Source organism: Aegilops tauschii, chromosome 1 (genome assembly GCF_002575655.3).
Source record: "Aegilops tauschii subsp. strangulata cultivar AL8/78 chromosome 1, Aet v6.0, whole genome shotgun sequence".
Lineage (NCBI taxonomy): Eukaryota > Viridiplantae > Streptophyta > Magnoliopsida > Poales > Poaceae > Aegilops > Aegilops tauschii.
The window spans coordinates 366,114,889-366,138,893 of record NC_053035.3 but is presented as its reverse complement, the minus strand read 5'-3'; the positions used below and the strand labels follow the sequence as shown (position 1 = coordinate 366,138,893).

Genomic DNA, 24,005 nt, shown 5'->3' with positions numbered 1-24,005 from the left:
ATCTTGTTGCACCGATATGGAAACCTTTGCCTGATGCCTCAGGACTCCTCGCCTGCGCTTGCCTCTTTAGCACCAAAGAGGGAACTGGTGCACTGCGCCCGCTGGCGCCCGCCTGGCCTTGGTCGTCACGGCTCACGTCATGTGAACCTCGTGAGGTGCCCCCTGCATAGATATCTCCGCTTCTCGGGAGCCGGCCTAGCGAGGCCTTCCCAGGAAGGTCTTGGTGTCGTCCACCTCGCGAGGCTTGGCCCCTCGCGAGGGTCTTGAGTTGTTGCTGCCGAAGCTGGGCCGTACCGGGCCGTTGGTGGAGCCACGCCGTGGGCCAAAGGCAGACAAGTCTGGGCATCCTCGTTTACAGGACGCCGACAGATGAGAATGAAGGATCGAACGGCTATGCGCGCGGGAATCCATGGCTGCGCGTCGACCGGCCGAATTTTGGGCCGGTCAACCGGCGCCTATCACTGCCCTTATTTTTACATCTACACGGTACTCTCGTCTCCCATCGCAACCACACGCTACACTCCGCCCGCGTCGCCTTTCCATCGGTGACAAATTACCGAACTATCCCCGAGGTCGGGAGATTGGATAATATGCCCCTCTTTACTTGGGCAGTAGATAATTTGCCCCTCTTTACTTTCGGTTGGATGATTTGCCCTGCTTTTCTTTTTCCAGTAGATAATATGCCCTTTTTAATTACTGTAATCATTTCTCAGTTTTTATCCCAATTTTCACCATGCGAAATGACCCGACTGCCCTTGTGGCAAATTGCAATTATGTCCTAGTCTCCTTCCCTCTTTACGTTGGTATACACAACAGAACCAACTGATCAAGAAATCGTAGATTGATTCTATTACGTTGCATCATCTCATGTCCGTGCCCAGCGGACAGGCGGATGCACCGCCGGCCACCAAGCCGTCAACTCCGGCGGCCCCTGGACAGCCGGCCACCAAGCCGTCAACTCCGGCGGCCCCTGGACAGCCGGCCACCAAGCCATCAACTCTGGCGACCCCTGGGCAGCGAGGGTTCACACCAGCAGCCGGCGAGGTGATTCCACAGAGTGCCGGACGAGGCAACTCCTGTATCCATGGATCGCCACAAGATGCTCCAGATTGGTAAGCATTTGGTCCTCCCTTCCGCCTCAGACCCTCCCTCCCATATGGCGTTGATGAACCTGCATAGAAAGTACAGTAAACTCAGATGAAGCCTGAAAAAATACTTTAGATCTAGCATAGTTTTTATTTTTTGATGTAATATTTTGTAAGTAATTGTATGATGTCCTTATGTTAAAATGCTTATTTCTTCTCCAAGTAGGCGAACGATGGTTGCTAGCAATGATACATACGTATCAACAACAGAAGGAGGCATTGATTGGTCTCAGATTGAGATAGCACCAATGAATGATGAGGAAATTGATGTTCCTATAACAGAAGAAAATATGTGCTCGGTGCTTGGAATCGACGATCAGCCTGTGCAACGAAAATGTGTATCTGAAGCGGCCATCAAAGCCTCGATTGCAAATGTTGATGCATGTATAGCTGATATTAATGATGACTTACTTGCTGATGCGGCTCTTCCAGTGCCTGACCATATGCCTGAAGATGATCACTTTTGGTATGATAAGGAACATCCTGTGATAGAGGAAGGTTCTTTGTTTCGTTCGATGAAAGAGTTTAGGATGCTTATGAGAACATTTGCTATTAGAGGTAAGTTTGACATCAAGACCAAGGATAGTGACAGTACTAGATATGTGGGTCACTGTAAAGGAAATGGATGTCCTTGGCGTATAATTGCTAGAACGATAGAAGATGGCAAAACAGTCAGGGTACAAACTTATCTAACACTAATCATTTTTTATGTTGAAACAATTTTTAAAAATTACTTGCACCTAATGGTTGCTATTGTGCAGGTTAACAAGATAGTAAAGCCTCATTAGTGTTCATCAACCGCTAAAGTGATTACAAGCATGGCAGACCAAGCATGGGTGGCAGAAAAGGCAATTGGGTATCTTCAAAGTGAACCAAACATTGGTGGCATGGAGCTCCTAAAAAAGCTACAAGCAGAGTACAAATGTACTATTGGGTATGATACTGTTCAAAAGGGAAAAGAAAGGGCCGCAAATATGTTATATGGAACCTGGGGAAAAAGCTTTCAGAATTTATTCAACTTCAAAGCTGAGATTGATAAGAGATCTCCGGGTAGCATTGTTGAGGTTGATGTCAAGAGGGAAAAAGGTGGAGTGTATTTCCGGAGATTTTTTATGGCACTTAAGCCAAGTATTGATGGCTTTTTGGCTGGTTGTAGACCATATCTCAGTATAGACTCCACACATTTGACTGGAAAGTGGAATGGTCAATTGGCGGCATGTACAGCACTAGACGGACAAAACTGGATGTTTCCTTTAGCATTTGGTTTCTTTGGTACGGAGACTGAGGAGAATTGGGTTTGGTTTATGCAACAACTACATAAGGCAATAGGACATCTTCAAACTCTAGCTATTTGTACTGATGCATGCAAAGGGTTAGAGAATGCAGTTAAAATTGTTTTTCCTCAAGCTGAGCAAAGGGAATGCTTTAGGCATCTAATGGCAAACTTCAAAAAGAAGTTTCATGGAGATGTTTTTGGTCGCATGTGGCCAGCAGCCAAGGCTTACCGTCTAGAAACATTTAACTACCATATGGGCAAGATTTTCGAAGCTGAACCTACAGTGAGTACTTACTTGTGTACTTATCATAATTTGAAGTGGATGAGATGCGACTTCAATACAGAAATAAAATGTGATTACATTCACAATAATCTAGCTGAGTGCTTCAATAGCTGGATCAAAGGAACAAAGGATCTGCCCATGGATGAGCTAGCAGACAAAATAAGAGAGAAAATTATGATACTTGTTGAGAGGAGGAGAAGGATTGGGGAAATGCTCCGGGGAGAGACGGTGCCTGCCATCATTCAACAAATAAATAATAGAACTAGACAACTTGACCATTTGGTTGTTGGAAGATCAACCGGAGAAAGTTGTGAGGTCAAGGACACCAGCAAGAAGAATCTTAGGCACGTTGTCAAAATAGGTACCTATGAGTGCACTTGCCTAGAATGGCAGCACACTGGAAAGCCCTGTGAGCATGCACTTGCATTTCTTATAGAGAGAGTAGATGTGAACTTTCAACCATATGTGCATGACTACTACTCTGTGAGTAGGTTCCGGGCTGCCTATGCTGGAGAGATTGAACCAATCACAGACAAGTCTCAATGGCCTCAGGTTACTCTAGATTTTGAGATGATACCACCAGATTTAAAAAGCTATGTTGGGAGAAGGAGGAAGCAGAGGATCAAAAGTTGCCTTGAAGACGGTGGTGGTGGTGGCAAACGGAAGAAAAAAGATGATGATGGCAAACGAAATGAGCAAGAAGGTGGTGACAAACAGAAGGAAAAAGAAAAGAAGAGATTTGGCACGAAAAACAGGTGCAAACAATGTGGAATCTTGGGGCACAGAAAAGCAACTTGTGAAAAGAAGGAAGCTAATGAGAGGTAACCCATGTACTAGTACTACTACTACTATATATCATCTACATTAGTACTACATTAGTATGAAATTAGTATTAGTATACCATTTCTAATGTCATGTGTGATTGAACTTTCTAGCGACGTGTTTGCTCACGAGCTCGCTCCAGCTGTTGTTGCGACACCCACACGCACAACAACAATCACAGTGCCTCCCAGCCTTCATAACAGCCCTGGACCTATTACAAGGAGGTAACTGTTTATATTTTCCATATGCACACTTGATTCATGCAAAAGAAATCCTGCTTTTGTAACTGATGTGTAAACATGCAGGAGACTTGCTATGGCCATAGCCGAAGGCGATGCATCACAACCATCTGGAACAACGAATGTTTCTGTACCATCGCCTACTTCTCACATCCCTTCAAGCTCTACGGCATGCAAGAAAAAAATGACCCCAAGGAGGAAGAAGATGTAATTTGCTTGATGTAAACTCAGATTAAACTGTTACGCCATTTGAACCGAGCAGTCCTTTTTATGACATCGAATTCCATGCACTAAGTGGATACTTGTTGTCAGTATTTTTTATCTATGAAGTTTTTATATGCTGCCAAGTTCTACCGAAGTGTATATGTAAGGATGCATAGCATCATATGTAGATGCCTAACCGGTGGTTTAATTAGAAAATGCACTTCAGCGTACCCAGCCCGACAATTGGAGCATGCCCAGCTGCTAATTACTACCAACAATGTCGTTCAGGCTTGCTATTAGTAGCGTAGTAGCAACAAGCTCACACAAAAATTTGTACAGATGCATCAAGCACCGATGGATTTTTTACCTGAGCGACAACGGCTGCCGATGTGGTTTTGCTGGAGCCTCCCTTGCCGAGGAAAGTCACCAGCTTCACGGAGTGCCGGCGCAGGCGGACCAGACGCCACCTACGGCAGGTAGTGGCAGCTGCAACGACGAGGATTTTCCTCGCCGAAACGAGCAACGACGGCGCCATCCGCCTATTCCGCAGCTCCAAGCTGCAGCGGAGCTACCGGGCCGCCGAGATGCAGAGGAGCTACAGCGCCTCCGACCTGCAGGAGCCAGCCCGCGTCTCCGAGTTTAACGGTGGCCCCTGCCGCCGAGCTGCAGCGGTAGCCGCCGCCAAGATGGGGTCCAAGGTGTCCTCGTCGGCCTCCTCCAGGATCTCACTTCAGTACATGTACAGTGGGGAGAGAGAGGAACGGGAGAAAGGGGATGAACTGGGGAGATGGACTGTTCAGTGGAAGCAAAGAGGGAAGGAGACTAGGACATAATTGCAATTTGCCACAAGGGCAGTCGGGTCATTTCGCATGGTGAAAATTGGGATAAAAACTGAGAAATGATTACAGTAATTAAAAAGGGCATATTATCTACTGGGAAAAGAAAAGCAGGGCAAATCATCCAACCGAAGGTAAAGAGGGGCAAATTATCTACTGCCCAAGTAAAGAGGGGCATATTATCCAATCTCCCCCCCGAGGTCGCGGCACGGGGCGAAGCTCCTCAACCGAGCATGGACCGCCGCGACGGGGCGGGCAATCGGGGCCGGAGCTACGCGCGCGGCAACGCCCGCGGCCGAGGATGGCGGGGCCGGTGTGAAGACCGCGGCCGCCCCTCCACACAACCTCCTCCCTCCACCGCCTCTGCCGCCGCGGTCATCCCCAGCGACGCCCCGCCGGTCGTGGGCACCTGTCCCGACATGTGCCCGGGTAACATCCTTGGTCCAATTCCTCTCAGCCTGCACGGAGATGTTGACCTGTTCGGAGAACCGAAGCTCCCCACCGGGTTCCCTTGAGAGTCGCGCAGGCAAAGCTCCGCCCGGCTCCTTTGCCCTCCTCCTCCGGCGGTGCTGCCGTCGCGAGCGTGCCTGGGAAAGGATGCCAGGTTCCCGCTCTGTGCAGTAGGTCTAGGATTAAGTGTAGGGCCAGGTCTAGACTTCCCTCCGTGGGATATGGCGTGATGCCGAGTAGAAGCACTGCATCGGCGCTTACGAGCGGTGCCGGACGCCGTTCAACTTCGCTTTCCGGCCGCTCTCCGTGGTGGAGAGAAGCTGCGGGAGGCGGATCTGACTCCAGCTTCTTCAATAAGCTCGATCTAGTCCTGTTTTCTTGTTGCTGTCGTGGTGATGGGAACGGAAAGAGGACGAGGTGGGGATCAAGATTCTCCCAATTGGGCTGGTGCATATTCTCATCGGTGGGGTGGAGCTACGGCGCGCACTGTTGCCGCCGGTCTCTGCCGCCTCTCCGGTGACCTTTCTGGCCGAATGGCGTCCCCGTGAAGCCATGGCGTCTGTGCTGGCTTCGTTTCTTCCTCCAGGCTTGATGCCATTAGGGAGGCAGCTATTCAGCTTCGGTATGGAGTCTTCCTCTTCCGTCTTCGGCCGGAGATGGAGTGGTGGCGGTCCAGTGATCCCAAGTGGTCTTGTCCCCGGTGATGGCCGGACTGGATCTGTGCTGGAGCTGACATTTGGACCCAATTGTAATCTTGATTCTCTGGATAGGGTCCTCCTTGCAAGTTTCGGGACTATGCTGTAGTTTTATTTTCCTTTGAGTCCTGGTCTGAGCTTTGTACTGCAGCTGCTGGAAATTAAGGAAAGCTCCGGGTCCTTCTGGACCCGACCACTGTTCCCCAAAAAAAAACTCATTGTTGTTAATGTTTCTGTTGCAGCTACGGAGAGAGCGCAGAGGGAGCGGCTCCGGGATCTGGCTGTGTTTGAGCGTGTGTGCAGCGACCCCATGCGCACGTCCCGTTCCCTCGCCGTCAAGAAGGTGAGCCGTCCATGATCTCCAATTATCCATATACGCGTGGAGGTTATTCCTGATTTATACATGCTGTTGGTTCAGCCTGATATCGCGGACCTTAAAAGTGCGTTTACAGTTCGCAGCAATGCCTCGGATACGGGCTGAAAACAGCCGCGGCAGAACAGAAACTTCAAAATGAACCTGTAAATTTTGAAATCAAAACTTCGCGCGAGAAATCGAACTACTCCAGTAGAACTACTAGCGTTCATAGTTACTTGATCATCATACAGAAGTCATACATAGTCGATTTTTTACAAACTAGATCGGAGGAGCAACGGCCACCCTAACCCTAATGCCGAAATTTGGCTTACCGGAGCCATCTGGGTGCGGCGGCAACGCTGCGGCGGCGGAGGAGCTCAATCCTCGCTGGAGCCAAGATCGATGTAGATGTCGTCGTGCGCCTTGGCTTCGCGGCGCCATACCGCCAAGTTGTCCTCGAACTCCTGCGCCTTCGCGAGCCCCTGCTCGACGAGGACTTTGTTGAGGTCGGCGTCCCGTCGACGGCGCAGCTCTGTCTCCTCCTCCTCCCGCGCACTGCGCGCGAGGATGGCGGCCTTGAAGGCGTCCGCCTCCGCCGGGGAGAGGAAATCCTCCGGCCCGACGACGCCACCGCCCCTCCGCTCCGGCTCCAGCTCCGGCTCCCTCTTCACCGTGCGGAGCGGCGTGAGCTCCTCCGGCTCTTTTTTCACCGGCGTGAGCGCCGTACGGGAGCTCGACGCACCGGCGGAGGAGCTGCGCGCGCTAGAGGACAGCAGCGCCTGCCTGCGGTCGTCGGCGGCGGCTGAAGGCCTCGGTTGAGGTACCTCTGGGCGCTCCGTTTCCTTGCGGCGTCGGCGGCGATGCACTGCTTCCGCTCGGGGTCGTCACCACCGCCGGCGCCGCAGCCCGAGGACCGCATCCCGCGCCACATGGTGGAGTTGGGCGGCGGATTGGAGTCGCAGGCGGCGAGAAATCGAGAGGGGAGAGGAGGGATTGCGGCGGCGCAGGGATAGGCTTCGGCCCTGTATATCGGCCGCGAACCCTTAGTTATACTGCGTGAGGGGGGCGGTTTCCGGGCCACCGTAAAAGATTTACGGGCCGGGGCGACTATGCAGGCTATGGTCTGGCCCAAAAAAGGGGCCAAACCCGTATAGTCGCCGGAATTTTACGGGCCGTGCGGTTTTAAGGGGTCTGCTAGAGATGCTCTTAGCCTGGCATGAAGTTTTGCTTAACTGAAAATCAGCGTTGGCAATGATAGGCTGCAGGTGAACAGTGGACTCTATGTTAGTTGTGTAAATTTCTGCGCACGCCTGACCCGCATTCCTTTTGTCCAACCACTGCTGGAATACACACAGGCTGAATTTGCGATCTTCCTGAGATTGTGCCTGTAACACAGTTGACTTGTACTCCCTCTGTGAAGAAATATAAGAGCGTTTAGTTCTTTACGGAGGGAGTATTGTTGAGGAAGTGCATATTACAACCCTGAACTCAATGCTGAGTTTAAGTTACAACCCCAAATTTCAAGGCTGGTTATCTTGCTTTTTTCTGTTTTCTGGATGACTTTGTTGATTATATGTAAAGAGGTTATTAATAAAAAAAACTAGCAGGAGTCTGTGATTTTTAATCCCCTTCTAACCCTTGGTTTCCTGCTAGTTTTGCAGAACTATCTCGTCTACCGGCATACAGGCATCAGATATACGCCCTCTTCCAGTCTTACGAGAAACGATGGATTATCTTTGGCATTTACTAAATTCTTCAGAGTACCCATTTGAGATCGTTCATGATTTCATATTTGATAGAACAAGGTCTGTGAGACAAGATCTTAGTATACAGAATTTGGTGAATGATCAAGCTATTGGCATATATGAGGATGTGGTACAGTCCAATCTCGATTCCTTCCTCACATCTTTATCTTGTTACTTTTACCAGTTTTCATGGTACTTCGGCACAAGATTTTGATTAGTTTAGGTTATTATTCCTAGAAGCTGATTTTGGTGTGGTAAGGTGGAACTAGTTTTTGCTTTGTGTGATCTTTCTTAAATTAGATGTTCAGTGCTTACAGAGCAACCATCTTTTCTTCCGTCTAAAATGTTAGCCTTGTTTACCAAGACTTTCATATGCAAAGGAATCAGATAGAGTACATTATCCAGCCAAATGATTGTTTAGATTCTCTTTATTTTCCAGAGTTGTTTTGAAAAATATATGTTCCTTCTCCAACTATGCTTTTTTTTAGGGATTCTCCAACTATGCTTAGATTAGTTCTCATGCATTTTCTTCATTTGCCTTAGCAATGAAGTGTTTTTTTTTTGTACTTTAGATGGTACTATCTTTCATAGCTATATTTCCTGGCATCAGTTCTGTTTCCAGCCGGAGGAATATAGTTGCCTGAATTGTAGACGATAGTATTCTGCTCACAGCATTTATCTAATGCTTGCCCACTTCTGCAGATAAAGTTTCATATTCTGTCCCATCAAAGACTTGCGAGGTCTTGCCAGGATTCTGATGCATCTTCCTTGTGTTACCTGAACACGGAACAAATGATGAAATGCCTTCTTTCTCTGTTTGATATGTATCATACAATTCATAAAATCAATTCCCAAAGCAATAAAGAGGCTGAGTATTATTCCTTCTTTGTGCTTCTACATATGGGTTGCAAGATACCTAAAATGGTATATTTTTCGTTCTTATGCCCGCTAGATATCTGATTTGTGTTATTCGCCTATGCATGATCGTTACGCTTTCTGTTACCCTAGCCTAATTTTCTATTTATCTCCAGGCAAACTCACTCTCTTTTTGGTACAGCCAATTACCAGCTTCAATAGTACGATCAAAGGAAATGATATTTGCTAGAACTATATTGAGGTAACTTACACATGTTATGTCTCATTGTGTATGACCTTTTTTGTGCATGCTCCCATATCTGTTCGTGTAACTCAGTTCAGTATCTTCATGGCTTTCTTTTCCTTTTCAATCTCCATTATATGATTGTGGACATCTAACAAGTGCCAATTTCACATTCACAACTAACTTCTTTCATGTCCCTTTTGTAAATAACTGAAATGATGCATATCTCTTTTGTTCCTTTCTGTAGATGCTACCACCTTGGGAATTTCAAGCGTTTCTTTTGCATGATAGCAGATGAAGCAACCGAGCTTCAGTTGTGTTTGGTAGAACCTTTCCTCAATGAGGTAAGTCCAGAGGAATCCTTATTCTTTCCCATCTGTATTGACTTCTGGGCCCGTTTTATTTATGCAGCATTCATTTCTAACTTTTAGAAGCATGTTTACTTACTAAGATTTGCATTGCTGTGGCTTTTGGTGCCTATTTACATTTCTGTTTTCATCCTTTCAGCAAGGAAAAAAACAATACATTAAGTTTGTCGTTGTGTCATTGGGAAAGGCATATCAACATGCAAGGCAGTGTTTGAGTTTAAGTTTTAGGTACTTGTGCATTTTGTAAATTTTTCGTGAATGTGCACCATGTTTCAAAAAAAATAAAATCACGCAGGGGTGGGGTGTGGGAGATTTCCTCACCTGAATTGTATTCGTTTGCCTATAAGGCTTTGCAACCTATTTACAAGATAGGTTCAAGTGACCAAGAAACGCGCGTGTCAGGACTGGACCTGCTACTCACTGAATTTAACAGGATCTTACGTGGAATTCAGAGCAAATCGGCTCAATTGCTAGGATTTATATTGAGAAAGGGGAAGTCACTGTAGCACGCCTCTGGCGGCTAGAGTTTATGACCCAATTTACGTAAGCATAGTCTGAATGGAGGGGAAGATGAGGATTTATATAGCCATTACAACCAAGAGCAGGTGATAAAGCGTGCCGGACGTTGAACAGCAACGTGGAAGCTTCAGGAGATGCCCGATGCAGGATCGACGGTCGAGAGTGACACCAGTTGGCGAACCGGTATCTTCTGAAGAGAGCCACTGGTTGGTAGATCAATGACAGAAGAGACATCCGAAATGCAGAAACAGGGGAAGTGTCACATTTCTTCAGTAGCTAGAGCCTGACAATACCCCCCAAATGAGACTGAGCTTGTCCTCAAGCTTGAAAAGAGGGAATACTTTCTGGATAAAAGCTGAATCCTCCTAGGTAGCTGCCTCCACTGGCATATTCACCCACTTGATCAGCCAACGCACCACAGGAATACTGAATTAATTTCCTCTCTAGAACTGCTTCAGGCTCCATTTTGATAAGTCCATTCTCATCAACCAATGGTAGATGTTTAGTTAGAATGACATGAGGTCCTATATGCTTCTTGAGCTGACTGACATGAAAGGTGTGATGAAGCTGACACCCTTCAGGGAGCAAGAGCTTGTAAGAGGTGTTGCCAACTTTCTCAGGACCGTAGAATTTAGAATGTAGCTTGAGCTTTCAACATGTTCTCGATCACTCCTAGTGCTAGTTCATTGTTTTGGAGCAAATTGTCACTGTCTGCACATATGGAGTCAGGGAGGGCCGACTCTGCAATCGTTGGTGGAGGGAATCCATATAGGGCTTGGAATGGTGTCATTTGCAGTGATGCGTGAAAACTATTATTGTACCACCACTCAGCTAGAGCAAGACAGCTGTGCCATTTCTTTGGTTGTTGGAAGCACATGCACCTTAAATAACTCTCCAAACATTGATTGACTCTTTCAGTTTGGCCATCAGACTGGGGGTGGTAGTTGGTACTTAAGTGCAGCTTGATCTTGAGGGGTTTGAATAGTTGGTGCCACAGCTTGCTTGTAAAAATTCAGACACCGCAGCCGGATCCAACTGTCCCCCGCCACTGCCTAGCCAGATCTAGGCCAGACGCTTGCGCCCCGCACCATCACTGGCCGAGCCCGGCACCACTGCCTGCTCCATGTAGCAGCCAGCAGCGGCAAGCACCTCGTCGCCGTAGAGGGACGACCATGCCGCAGGGGCGCAGCGTCACCACATCGTCCAACTGTTGCGCACAACACACCGTTGCAAGTGCCGGAAGCTGCCAAGGTCGCGTGCCGTGCTGCGAGAGCCTGCCAAGTTGGACAATCGCCGCCCTCCACCGCGAGATATGTGCGCTACAGAGCACCCCACGCATGAAGAAGCTAGTCCCGCTGCCGCCAGCCGCTAGCGGGTTTCGCCCAGCGGTGGCGAGGGAAGGAGGGGGGCGACAATGGCGGTGGGTAGGTGGATCCAAAGTCAACTAGAGGAAATAGCAAAGGCTAGTTCTTCCCAATCCCTAGAGCGATTGAGGCCTTGAGAGGTAGTCTTCTCCAATCCCTAGGGGACGAGGCCTTGATGTCCACTTGGGTATCTTCTCCTAGGAGGTCTTGATCTCCAAGAGGAGTAATAGATGAGCAAAGCTCTCTCAAGATCTAATAATATGCTTTGCTAACCCTACTAGAGAGTAGGGGCCGTCTATTTATAGTCTAGGACGAGATAGAGGGGTAAGAAAGGGATACATGGCCACTTGGGCCGAATTGCACGCAGGCAAGGCCGGACGATCCGGGTAGGTACCTGGATGATCCGGGTAGTTACCCGGATTATCCGGCAGGGTTGTTGCCTCAGACGGGAGGCCGGACGTTCGGGACGTTGTCTGGATGTCCGGGCAGGTTCCCAGATGATCCGGCTTCGGGCTCGGCCTTCAGGTGCCTCCGGCTAGTGTAGCCGGATCATCCAGACAGGAGTCCGGACATCCAGGCATGTGCAGGATTTACCCTAACTTGTTCTTCTTCTTCGCGTTCCGCTTCCGTCAATGCTTGGCCTTGGTCCATAGCTTCTCCATGGCTGTTTCCTTGGTACCTGAGCATGCAAAGTGTTTCTGCTTGAGGTAGTAGCCACATCCCAAGTGCATCGAAGTGGAAATCACTAAGGAGAGAACTCACCTCATTCTTGATAGCTCTTGCACGTGCTCTTGTCATTGGTCCACTTGGTGCTTGGAGAGTTGGTGTAGTGTCCATGGGGCTGACCGTAGGGTGCTCCGCATGAGTAGGTTCCCACCGGAGCCGCCTTGGGAGATAATGCAGGGGTTCTCCCCAAACTTTCATGGGGGAGACTTGTATGAGATGAGATCGTGAAATCAACCTAGAAAAATAATCATATTTAGACATTTCAAAAGAAATCTGAAATTATTTGACAACGTCCATGTGGGGTATGTTTAAAGCTTCGGAAAAAATCAGCTCAAAACTCAATGTACATTTTTTTTAGAAAAGGGGGACATCCCCGGCCTCTGCATCAGAGTGATGCATAGGGCCACCTTTATTAGCAAGCAAATAGGTTCAACAATAGTCTTAAAGTCTCAAACAAAAGCTGCTCACAAAGAGCTAAGGAACAAAAATAAAAGCCACAACCGGCTGGCAAAAGAGAGATAGGAAAACTAATTGCCTATCCTATTACATGACCGCCATCCAAACCGGCTGAAAATATCCCGTGCTACCATCTCCCATTGGATAGATCCAGTAACCAAACGCTCCCTGGCCTCCGTCGGAGTGAGTAACGACCACATAGGGATCAACGCAGTGGTTCGGAAGATAACCTGCAAACTCAATGTACATTTTAGAGATTCAAAAAAGACAAATTCGAATGTGAATAGTAGCAGCTTTGGGTGAATAGTACTTTGACACTATTCACATCCGATTTTGTCTTTTTTATTTCTATTAATGTAAGTTGAATCAGGAGCTACAAACTTCTTAAGGTTGTACATCAAACATTGATGTGTGTCTACAAAAAATTTGAGAATGTTTGGACATGTATTTTTTTTTTCAAAAGAAAAATCGATCTCATAGATCTCACCTAATGTGAAATCTCACACAAGTCTCCCCCAAACTTTCCTGAAAGCTCATGATTGATAAGTGATGATTTATTAGTGTGCACCATGTTAAAATTCTGGATCTGTAGAAAAATGGTGCGGGTTTACTTGGTCATACTTTTGCATGATTGTTTGTATGTGCTGATGTTATAGCATGATGTGTGTTTCTGCAATTAGATGTTTCTAATTAAGGAAAAGCAAATGTACATGGGTGCACCACCTCCATATTGCCTTGTTTATCGATTTGTTTATATATGATATTCCTTGTGTATAAAACGGAAATGGGTGCTGCATATTGCCTTGTTCACAAGCCGACATATTGGTACATGCCTGGTTGTGACATATCAACTTCTATTTATCCTGGTTTGCTGCTGAAGGTCCGTGCTAGAGCATTAATGTACCTCAACCATAGCGGCTACAAACTTCAGCACCATCCTTTGACACATCTGTCAGATATCCTGATGATCGAGGTATTAAGCTGGAATATCCAATTTCTTACTGTAGCTGAATTTTTTTTATGCCGTGCAGCTGAACATTTAGCAAAACATTAAAGATGTACTCCTACCATGAACTCACATTGAAACTTATTGCCTTCCTTTAGGAGTTGGAGCTGGAAGATCTCTGTAGAATATGTGGGCTTGAAATTAGCAGAAGCGGGGATACTAAAGCATTTGCTCCCAAACAAACAACCTTCAGCCTACCAACGCCATTATCTAAAAGTAGTGGCATTTACATCTCAAGGGAGATCAAAAGATGATAAGAGCATTGTTATGTATGTTTAGTAGAGTGCACAGCGGATATACAATGCATGGGGCACTTGTTCTGCTGTAATTCTGCTGCGTGTAAAAGTTTGTAACAAGAACACGAAAGGCAATTAATACAAGAGAAATCGAGGCTAATAATTGTTCTGCTGTAATTATGCTGCGTGTAAAAGTTTTTATGATTTTTCTGTTCTCTGGGAGCAGATGAGCCCGGGTTAAGATGTTTGTTGGCCTTCGGGCATGTATCATGTGCGGTGGGAAGAAAGAAATACCAAAGGGGGCCACCCAGGTGGGTGTGATGTGCGGTGGGAAGAAAGAAATACCAAAGGGGGCCACCCAGGTGGGTGTGATGTGCGGTGGGAAGAAAGAAATACCAAAGGGGGCCACCCAGGTGGGTGTGATGTGCGGTGGGAAGAAAGAAATACCAAAGGGGGCCACCCAGGTGGGTGTGCTCTGGTGGCTCATGCCGGTGCCCATCTTCTGGTATATAAGGTCATTGGTCCTAAAAAAATAAGTAGATGACTTTCAGAACGAAGCGGCGCCTTCTCTAGGCACATGCGGAACCTGGGCAGGAGCACTTTTGATCTTTGGTGGAGCGATTCTGCCGGAAAAACTTCTCTCCCGAAGAGGGAAATTGAAGCCATCATCATCACCAACAACCTTCTCATCGTGGGAGGGTTAATCTTCATCAACGTCTTCACCAACATCATCTCATCTTAAAGCCTGGTTTATTTCTTGTATTCAATCTTTGTCTCAAAACCTCAGATTGGTACCTACGGGTTGCTAATAATGTTGATTACATCTTGTAGTTGATGCTAGTTGGTTCTTGTAGTTGATGCTAGTTGGTTTATTTTGTGGAAGATTATATGTTCAGATACTTAATGATATTCAATACCCCTCTGATCTTGAGCATGAATATGATTTGTGAGTAGTACTTTAGTTCTTGAGGATATGGGAGAAGTCTCGTCATAAGTAATCATATGAATTCAGTATTCGTTCGATATTTTGATGATATGTATGTTGTTACTTCTTAGTGGTGTTATGTGAACGTCGACTGCATTACACCTCACTATCTTTGGGCCTAAGGAAATGTATTGTGGAGTAGTAATTAGATGATGGATTGCTAGAGTGATAGAAGCTTAAACCCTAGTTTATACGCTATTCCGTAAGGGGTTGATTTGGACCCATATGTTTAATGCTATGGTTAGATTTATCTTAATTCTTTTTTCATAGTTGCGGATGCTTACGAGAGGGGTAATCATAAATGGCAGGCTTGTTCAAATAAGAACAGAACCCAAGCACCGGTCCACCCACATATCAAATTATCAAGGTAGCGAACGCGAATCGAACAAACATAGTGAAAGTTACTAGATAAAATTCCCGTGTCCTCAAAAGCGCTTTACTTGCTATAAGAGAAAGTTCCAGCCTGTCCTTTGCTACAAAAAGGATGGGGCTACTTTGCTGCAGCTTTGTTACTATTGCTACTTGTCGCTCATTACAAATTACCTTGCTATCAAACTATCTATCACCGATAATTTTAGTGCTTACAAAAAATATCTTGCTGAAAATCGCTTTTCATTTTCTTCTGCTCCTTATTGGGTTCGACACTCTTACTTATCGAAAATACTACGATTGAGCTCCTATACTTGTGGGTCATCACAGCCAACCAACCTTGTGGGTGTTTCGCTTGCGCTCAAGTCCTAAAAAGCCCAAGTATTGTACGTCTTCTTCCAAGTCCAACTCCCCGTCCCAGCCGCGGACCGTCTCCAGGCTGTCCGACTGTCGGGGAGGAAGTCGAAGGAGGAAATGAGCAAGAAAAGTGGCCTAAGGTCAAAGGGAAAAGCAAGCCGCCTGCCGACAGGAAACAATCACAGATCGAAAGCACATGCATTTATATACAACAAAGGCTCACGGCCAAAAGTTCATTACATAAACTTACACCCAGTGGGTGGACTTGCCAAATAATCAAAAGTTCGAGCATAAAAACAAAAAGACAGGAAAAGATAAAAGCTTTACGTGGTGGCCGCGGCGGCATCAATCCGCGCCGGCTCTAAGGCGTTGGTGTCATCCATGGCGGCAGCTGTCGGTGTCAAAACCGGCGGATCTCGGGTAGGAGGTTCCGAACTGTGCGTCTAGGATCGATGGTAACAGGAGACGGGGGACACGATGTTTACCCAGGTTCGGGCCCTCTCTATGGAGGTAATACCCTACTTCCTGCTTGATTGATCTTGATGAATATGAGTATTACAAGAGTTGATCTACCACGAGATCGTAATGGCTAAACCCTAGAAGTCTAGCCTATGAGTATATGGTAATGAATCTGTCCTATCCGGACTATGCTCCCCGATTTATAGACACCGGAGAGATATAGGGTTACATGAGGTCGGTTACATAAGAAGGAATCTTCATAATTGGTCGCCAAGCTTGCCTTCCACGCCAAGGAGAGTCCAATCCGGACACGGGTATAGTCTTCGGTCTTCGTGTCTTCACAACCCATCAGTCCGGCCCAATGAGTAACAGGCCGGACGCCCGAGGACCCCTTAGTCCAGGACTCCCTCAGTAGCCCCTGAACCTGGCTTCAATGACGAGGAGTCCGGCGCGCAGATTGTCTTCGGCATTGCAAGGCGGGTTCCCCTTCTTCCGAACTTCCAAGATAGTCTTCGGACGCGATGATTGTATCTGGACCTGTTACACACCATGCACAACCGCAGAGAGAATATATTTATTCCACACGAGTTCCATCTGCCAACAGCTTTCCGCATTACGTCCGTTCGGTCATAATTTCGAACCGTTTGTCCCACGTTTCAAGATGCGGTCGCTATTGGCACGTCTTGTCGAAGCACAGATCGTGTCCCCTTATTGCGGAATTTTCATCGATGCGGGCATGGGTAACCCAACCGTGCCGTTTGCACAGCCTTTGGGAATAGGCGAATCTTAAGGAGAGCGAGGAGGCGTCTAATGTTTGCTGCCTTTATAAGAGGATAAGGATCCCCTCTTCCTCTTCTCACGCTTTCTCTCCATCTCCGCCTTCCCGATCTCGAGCTCCAGCGCCCAAGTTTTCATCTCCTTTCCACTCAAGCAACCATGTCCGGATCCGGTTGTCAGGGCAAGTGGATGGTCTCCTCCGTCAAGGAGGAGGACATTACTGAGCTCCGGGCGGCCGGATATTTGGCGAAGGGAATTGCCCACCGCTTACCGGTCGAGGGACAAATCGTCCCCACGCCGGAGCCCAACGAGAGGGTTGTATTCCTCCCTCATTTCTTCCGCGGGCTAATGTATTACTACGGGGTAGATTTCCATGATCTGTCCCCGAATTCCTTCCTCAACATCTCGGCGTTTATCGTCGTGTGCGAGGCCTTCCTCCGTATCCAACCCCACTTCGGGCTGTGACTCAAAGTCTTCAACGTGAAGCCGAAGGTGGTGGATGGCCAGCACGCGGAGTGCGGAGGGGCAATGGTGAGTAAATTGTCCAACGTCTCCTGGCCGAAGGGCACCTTTGTGGATACGGTAAAGGAGTGGCAAAAGCAGTGGTTCTACATCACAGAACCACGCGGCACCACCTGGGCCGCAGCTGCCGAATTCCGATCCGGTGCTCCTATGCGACTCACCTCTTGGGTCGAGAAGAGTCCGGACTGGTGTTCCCCTGACGAGCTGATAGCACTGCAGACGCGCGTTCAGTGCATGGTAACCAAGAGCGTCAAGCTCGTTGATGTGATCCAGGTGATGTTATTTCGCCGGATCCTTCCGTGCCAGCACCGAAGCCGCCCGTTGTGGGAGTTCAATCTGAGGAAGCACCAGACCCTGGTGAGGCTCTTCGAGACTACGCACGAAGGTGCATAGAAATTGCTCTTCAAGGGCAATGAGAAACCATCGGCCATGGATTCAGACCGTGGTCATGACTGTACACACCCCGCCAGCAAGGTATGTTATTTCGAATGAGTCCTCAACGTAATTGTTTTGAGGGTGATGTTTGAGCTTTTATTACTGCTCTTTCAGGACTGGATGGAGAGAGCGAAGCGGATCCAGTGTCCGGCTCCGCTGCCTGAAGAACCAGTCATCCCGCGTCTGGCGAAGATGCTGGTGCCGGCGCCATATAAGGCGCCGGAGAAGAAGGCCAAGAAGAAGGCAAAGGGGGCCAAGAGTGGCCTCCGTCGTAGGGCACTTCGGATGCAGCGTCCGAAGACGACGAAACTCATTTCTCTGTCCCTGAGGACAATGACGGGGAAGAGGAAGAGGTAGAAAACAACCCCCCCCCCCTGAGGAGAGGAAGAAGAGGGCAGCTCCGGCGCATCTGGAGGCGGAGGCGCCCGAAAAGGGGAAGGGCGCTCTGGCGGCCAACACCGCATGGGACGTGGACAGTAGTCCGGAACGACGTCCCTGCACTAAGCCTCAGGCCGCCTCGTGAGTGACACGGCTTTATCGATGCACACATCAGCTCTTTCCTCTTTATTATTTTAACTTAGTTAACTACACCATTGCAGTCCGGCCCGTGATCTTATCCAGCAATCCTCCTCAGGAGGTTCATTGGCTTCGTCGGAGATGGCGAGCAGGTCGCCACTGCCTGCTTACTCCCCCGGGGCCGGGGACGACACCGAAGTGCTGTCCCGAAGGACCGTTCCGAAGGGAGGAGCCCAAGACTTTGTTCGGGAGGCGCCACAAGGCGAGACCTCCACTGCCGGACACGTGGGGGATCCAGTCCCCATGGAGACTGGCGAAGAGGGCCGTATCCAGATCGCCCTCAGCCGAATATGGTTCCGGAGCCCCCTATGGCTCCGAAGTCGGGCGAGCAGCTCCCTTTGAAGGGGGGTGTGCCGCCTCCACCGGTGGCTCCTGTCCATCCAGGAGCGTCAGATGATCTGATGGGGGCGCTGCGAAGCGCCTCCGTCGTGGACGAGCACCGCGTCCTTATGGGTGCGGTGATTGAGAAAGTTCAGTCTACCAAGAGCGGACTGAATGAGGCCTGCGGCAGCCTGTTAACAGGTTTTGAGGTAAGAGAAAGAAATCCCATGTAGTCAGTAGCCCCTGAGACACTGTCCGGTGCTCGGCAAGAGGAACCGGACAGAGGATCAATCATCTAGTGTAGGAGACTAACGTGATATGTGTGCATGAGCAGGCGTCGCTGTTGGCCGCGACCTCACATGCTGCCGAAGTCTCTGAACTGAAGCAGAGGCTGGAGCGGACCGAGAACGAGCTCATCGAGGTTACAATGCGGCTTCAAGAGAAGCAAGGTAGGTATCGTCTTGCTGTGTGTTCGGAAAGAACAAACGTTGCATATTGAACGTAATGTCGAAATGTGTGTAGGAGTCGCAACCGAGGTGGAGGCCCTAAAAAAGGCTCTGGCCGAAGCCGAGGGGAAGGACGTCGAGCAGCAAGCCGCTCGAAAAAAGCTCGAGGCCCGAGTCAAGGAGGTCCAACAGGAGCTCCAAGACGCGGTGAAAAAATGTGAGATCTTGGAGAATGACGTGTCGGCTCAAAAGGCCGAACTCTCCAAGGCTCGTCAGAGCGCGGAGACCGCACGGAATGAGGCCCGGACCGCCCTCCAGGAGATCCAGGAGGCTAGGAAGATCATGGCGGGTAAGGCTTTTAAGATGCAAAGCAAGTATGCGGAGAAGCAATACCTTTTACTAACCCGGGTTCGGAGTTCCCCAGGGGCTTTTGCGGATTTACCACGTAGCGTATCAGACACTGCAGAGTTCTACCAAGCCGAAGGAGGAGGTTCGACGGAGAAGTTATTCTGGACGCAGTATGCAACGCCAGAGCATCCCGTGTCCTTCACCGACCAGCTGAAGCAGCTGGTGGAGCTGCATAGGGTGGCCGAACTAGCCATGAAGGATTTAACAATCCGGCTATGGCCAGCCGAAGCTATGCCCGACAGCTAATTCGGACTTGTGAGGCGGCTAGTGGAAGCCTGTCCGCGGCTGGACGTTATCAAGCGCTCTGTATGTATTGAAGGTGCCCGTATGGCCTTCGCTCGCTGCAAGATGTGGTGGGCGAAGATGACCGCTGTTGAAGTGGCCAGCGGGCCGCCAGAGGGCAAGGAGCACCGCACACCCGAAAAGTATTTTGCGGATGTCCTAGAAGGGTCTCGACTTGTGGCAGCTCAATGTTCGAAGGACAATATTCTCGAATGAATACATTCATGTTGTCCTTTGCCTTGTATTATAAAGACAAAGCTTGTTTTGTAATGTAATTTCGTTATGCTTTAAATTGTTTCCTCCTGTGCGGCCGTGTTATATGCAATCTGAGGGTTGGCCAGTCGTCGGCTTCTGCCCTCACGTAATTAGTACGGAGGTGTTCGGGATGGGATCTAAACAATCTTGATCCAATTATATGGTCCTTGAAGGAGTTGTTTAGCGCAACGAACAAGGCAATCAGACTATACGGCTTAAACACCCTCACTTAGCCATAGGAGTTTTATGATTAAGCAAGTGCGCAGCCCCTGGTCCAAGCCAGGGTGCTGCCAGCATCTGATCGGGAAGTGCCGATCCTTCGCGTGACGCAGAAAAAAATCTCCAACGATTTTGTAACCCTCGAACAGCTGACCGGCTCTCGCCGTATCATGACAGTCAGTTTTCGGCTTTCTCTACTAAGGTGCTCATCCGGTCAAGGCCAGGGCACAATCGCAGTAGTTCTCCCTTTACTACCCTAGCTGATAGAGCGGAACGTAGGGTAGCAAGCACAGGAGCCGTACAACCCAACTATTGACCAAAGACATGATTCGGAGCCAATGCATATAATGCTAAATTTCGGGGTGCCGAACTTTTATACAAGAAGTGTTCGGACTTTGTTGCCGTGTTATGGGGCGATAAGCAGCCCCTGGCGAATATGAAACATACAAAAGAGTACCGATGTAGCTGCTAAGCAGATCGAAATAAAATGAAGTAAGAAGCGAAAACCACAGAAACTGGGCCGCAAATCATTTTTATTATAACTGAATGGATACGTCAAGGCGTATCTTATAAAATAGTGCGATAAGCACCTGGGCTATTTAATATGCCGGGATCAAGAAGAGGCAGCGTGCGGGTCCTGAGAAATAAGTAAAAAATACCGTCAAGAAGAACGTATGGAGGTTGCCCTACGCACCTATGCTGCATGCCCCCTTTGTATGCCGATCCTTCGAAGGGGCTGATGATCAGGCTCGCGAGAAAAGGAACCTAAAACGGAAAGGAAAAAGTGTGTCCGGGGTCAGTCTAGCCGAACTGTAGATCCCGGGTTAGCTTGTGCCTCCGTCGACGTCCATGGAATTTCGAGTGCGTAATTATGTACGCGTGGTACGAATGCCACTACCTCATCGGGACTGGGATGGAGGCCAAATTGCTAGTCGAGCTCTTGATGAGCCTTGCTGTCCTGCTGCAGTGTAGTTCGGAACTTCATGATGGTGTCCAGGGGCTTGGCAGCCGCATTATGGTGCTGCTTGAGAAGGCCGCTCTGTACCTCTGCTGCTAGGGCGACGGTGTGCTCCTCTGTTCGGAGGGAGCGTTCCATGTTGCCATTGACTGGTATGACGCCGCATGGGCCGGGCATCTTGAGCTTGAGATAAGCGTAGTGTGGCACTGCGTTGAATCTAGCAAACGCTGTTCGTCCGAGCAGTGCGTGGTAGCCGCTGCGGAATGGGGCGATGTCGAAGATTAACTCCTCACTTCAGAAATTGTCCGTAGAGCCGAAGACCACTTCCAGCGTGATTGAGCCCGTACAGCGGGCCTCAACGCGTGGTATGACTCCTTTGAAGGTAGTCTTTGTTGGTTTGATTCGTGAGGGGTCAATGCCCATCTTCCGCATCGTGTCTTGATAGAGCAGGTTAAGGCTGCTACCACCGTCCATCAGGACTCGTGTTAGGTGAAACCCGTCAATAATTGGGTCCAGGACTAGTGCGGCTGAACCGCCATGGCGGATGCTAGTTGGGTCTCGTCGATCGAAGGTGATCGGGAATAACGACCATGGATTGAATTTTGGGGCGACTGGCTCTACCGCATAGACGTCCCTGAGTGCACGCTTACGCTCCCTTTTGGGGATGTGTGTGGCATATATCATGTTCACCATTTTGACTTGAGGGGGAAATTTCTTCTGCCCTCCAGTGTTCGGCTGCCGGGGCTCTTCGTCCTCGTCCTCACTTTGTGATCCCTTTTCTTTGTTTTCGGCATTTAACTTGCCAGCCTGCTTGAAAACCCAACAATCCCTGTTGGTATGATTGGCTTGCTTATCCGGGGTGCCATGTATTTGGCACGGACGGTCGAGTATGCGGTCTAGGCTGGAAGGTCGTTCATTGTTTCTTTTGTAGGGCTTCTTCCGTTGGCCGGACTTGGAGCCTCTGAATCCGGCGTTGACTGTGGTGTCATCGGTGTTGTTATCATTGCTTCAGAGTTTGTGCCTATTGCGCCGGAGCTTGCCAGTGCTATTCTTGGCCTCAGAGGGGCCTGTCTCGCTGGCTGTGTTGTTACTACGAGCCAACCAACTCTCCTCTCCCGCTCAAAAGCGGGTCATGAGTGCCGTGAGGGCTGCCATAGACTTCGGCTTTTCTTGGCCGAGGTGGCGTGCTAGCCATTCGTTGCGGATGCTGTGTTTGAAGAAAAGGAAAATAGCAACACAGAAAAAGAACAAGTGCGACAAGCAAAGGAAAAGCAGGGAAAATTACTAACCTCACAGTCGTGGGAATTGTCCGTCTCGGGCCCACTGATGGGGCAAGCCGGCACGTCTTCTTGACGACCCTCCTTCCGCCTACCGGTTGCGTCACGGCCAGGTGCTTCTCAGCCGGCCACAGATCGGCCGACTGCTTCTCACGCGGCCGCTCGGCGGCCGCCGGCTTGCTAGACGGCTTGGCTCCGATCGTTTTCCGCAGTCGCCTCCGAGGGGCGACACTGGCATCTCCCCCCTAGGCGGTGGCGCCACACCATCGGCACCGCTCAGGTCATCTTCATCGTCGTCCATCCACTCGCACAAGGGGTCAGGAATCGGAGACTTACTGGCGTGGCTGGACCCGCTGGTTTTGGCGTCTTCAAGTCGCGTGTTGGCTCCGCCCTCTTCCTCGTCGCCTCCAGCCTCGTCCCCATTCGAGTCGGGCAGGTCCGGCTGCAGGACCTAAGGATTTGGCCCGTCGTGGGTACGCTGGCTTGGGAAGCACTGTGAGGTAGGGTGGAACCCTAGAGGACCAATCTTTCACGATTGGAGGGGATCCTGCGAAGAACATGAAGAACACGAGAGAAAACGCTCAAATAGACAAGATACGATCACACATATGCTAGATCCACATACACATAAGGAGATACACGATCCAAGTCAACACAAGAGGATACAAAGGGTAGCTAGTTCATCGCAATCCTTGAAGGAGTTGAGGTCTTGAATCCTAGATGGATCTTCCCTAGAAGGGGTCTTGAATCCGCTTGGGGGATCTTCTCCTAGGAGGCCTTGGTCTCCAATGGAGTAGGGGTACAAGTGGACGAGCAAAGCTCTATCTCCAAAATAAGCTATCACAATACTAACCCTAAAACGTTGGGGAAGAAGGAGTATATATAGTATAGGGGGTGAAAGGGTACATGGGCCTCGGCCTGTTACTGTGCGCAAACAGAGAGGGCTGGATGTCCGGGCATCAGGCCAGATGTCCCGGCCTTCCCGTCGGGCCGGATGTCCGGGCTGGCTTTGGTTGCTCTCTGAGTAGGCTCGGGCCAGATGTCCGGGCCGAGGGCCGGATGTCCGGCGGCTTGCGTCGGGCCGGATGTCTGGGACCGGGGCCAGTTGTCCAGGTCTGTTTGATTCTAGTTGCTCTCTCGATAGGGTGGAGCCGAATTCCTAGGGGTCGGGCCGGATGTCCGGTGCCTGTAGGTGCTTCTCGGCTGGGTCGTTGTTGTGGCTGACATCTTCAGGGGCCGGATGTCCAGGTCCTGGGAGCTTTCTCCGGTTCCTTTCGTCGGTCCTTTTCATCCATGTACTTTGGGACTTGTTCATCTTCACGAGCATCTCCGAGAGGGTCTTCTCCGTACCTAATCACACAAAGCATTCTGTCTTTAGGTAGTAGCCATGTCTCATGTGGGTCATATGGAATATCACTAAGGAGAGATGTCACCTCGGTCACGAGAGCTCTTGCACGGCTCGTGTCATCGGTCCAGTTGGCACTTGAGGGGACGGCAGTAGGTCCATGGGGATGACCATAGGATGCTCCGCATCA

At 49.3% G+C, this 24,005-nt stretch overlaps 2 protein-coding genes and 1 long non-coding RNA gene across 4 annotated transcripts; 2 read left to right on the top strand and 1 right to left on the bottom strand.

The window, feature by feature from the left end:
- The first annotated feature begins 507 nt into the window (after window positions 1-507).
- Window positions 508-14,001, top strand: LOC109760383 (SAC3 family protein C). Of its 2 annotated transcripts, XM_020319215.2 has the most exons (9): window positions 508-572; window positions 5,006-5,234; window positions 6,193-6,293; window positions 7,959-8,180; window positions 8,753-8,974; window positions 9,082-9,167; window positions 9,397-9,493; window positions 13,463-13,555; window positions 13,687-14,001. In XM_020319215.2, the coding sequence occupies exons 2-9, from the start codon at window positions 5,039-5,041 to the stop codon at window positions 13,840-13,842; spliced, it is 1,173 nt and encodes a 390-aa protein (XP_020174804.1). In that variant the 5' UTR covers window positions 508-572; window positions 5,006-5,038; the 3' UTR covers window positions 13,843-14,001. The 2 variants fall into 2 exon arrangements, with proteins under 2 accessions (XP_020174804.1, XP_073354442.1); XM_073498341.1 differs by lacking the exon at window positions 508-572 and having other exon boundaries at window positions 4,983-5,234; window positions 7,967-8,180.
- On the bottom strand, window positions 659-4,722 carry LOC109760384 (uncharacterized). The gene is made up of 2 exons (XR_005754165.3): window positions 4,337-4,722; window positions 659-1,171 (listed from the first exon to the last, which is right to left on the bottom strand). It is a non-coding gene; the product is annotated as an uncharacterized lncRNA (long non-coding RNA).
- LOC109760382 (uncharacterized) lies at window positions 1,239-4,235 on the top strand. The gene is made up of 3 exons (XM_020319211.4): window positions 1,239-3,525; window positions 3,640-3,750; window positions 3,832-4,235. Exons 1-3 carry the CDS (start codon window positions 1,964-1,966, stop codon window positions 3,974-3,976), a joined length of 1,818 nt encoding a protein of 605 aa, XP_020174800.1. The 5' UTR covers window positions 1,239-1,963; the 3' UTR covers window positions 3,977-4,235.
- Window positions 14,002-24,005: the final 10,004 nt, after the last annotated feature.

Coding starts and splice junctions, on each gene's coding strand:
- LOC109760382 (XM_020319211.4), top strand. CDS start 1,964: ATGGCAGACCAAGCATGGGTGGCAGAAAAGGCAATTGGGTATCTTCAA. Junction 3,526..3,639: donor AAGAAGGAAGCTAATGAGAG/GTAACCCATGTA, acceptor TGAACTTTCTAG/CGACGTGTTTGCTCACGAGC. Junction 3,751..3,831: donor CCTGGACCTATTACAAGGAG/GTAACTGTTTAT, acceptor GTAAACATGCAG/GAGACTTGCTATGGCCATAG.
- LOC109760383 (XM_020319215.2), top strand. CDS start 5,039: ATGGACCGCCGCGACGGGGCGGGCAATCGGGGCCGGAGCTACGCGCGC. Junction 6,294..7,958: donor GTTCCCTCGCCGTCAAGAAG/GTGAGCCGTCCA, acceptor GTTTCCTGCTAG/TTTTGCAGAACTATCTCGTC. Junction 8,181..8,752: donor TTGGCATATATGAGGATGTG/GTACAGTCCAAT, acceptor CCACTTCTGCAG/ATAAAGTTTCATATTCTGTC.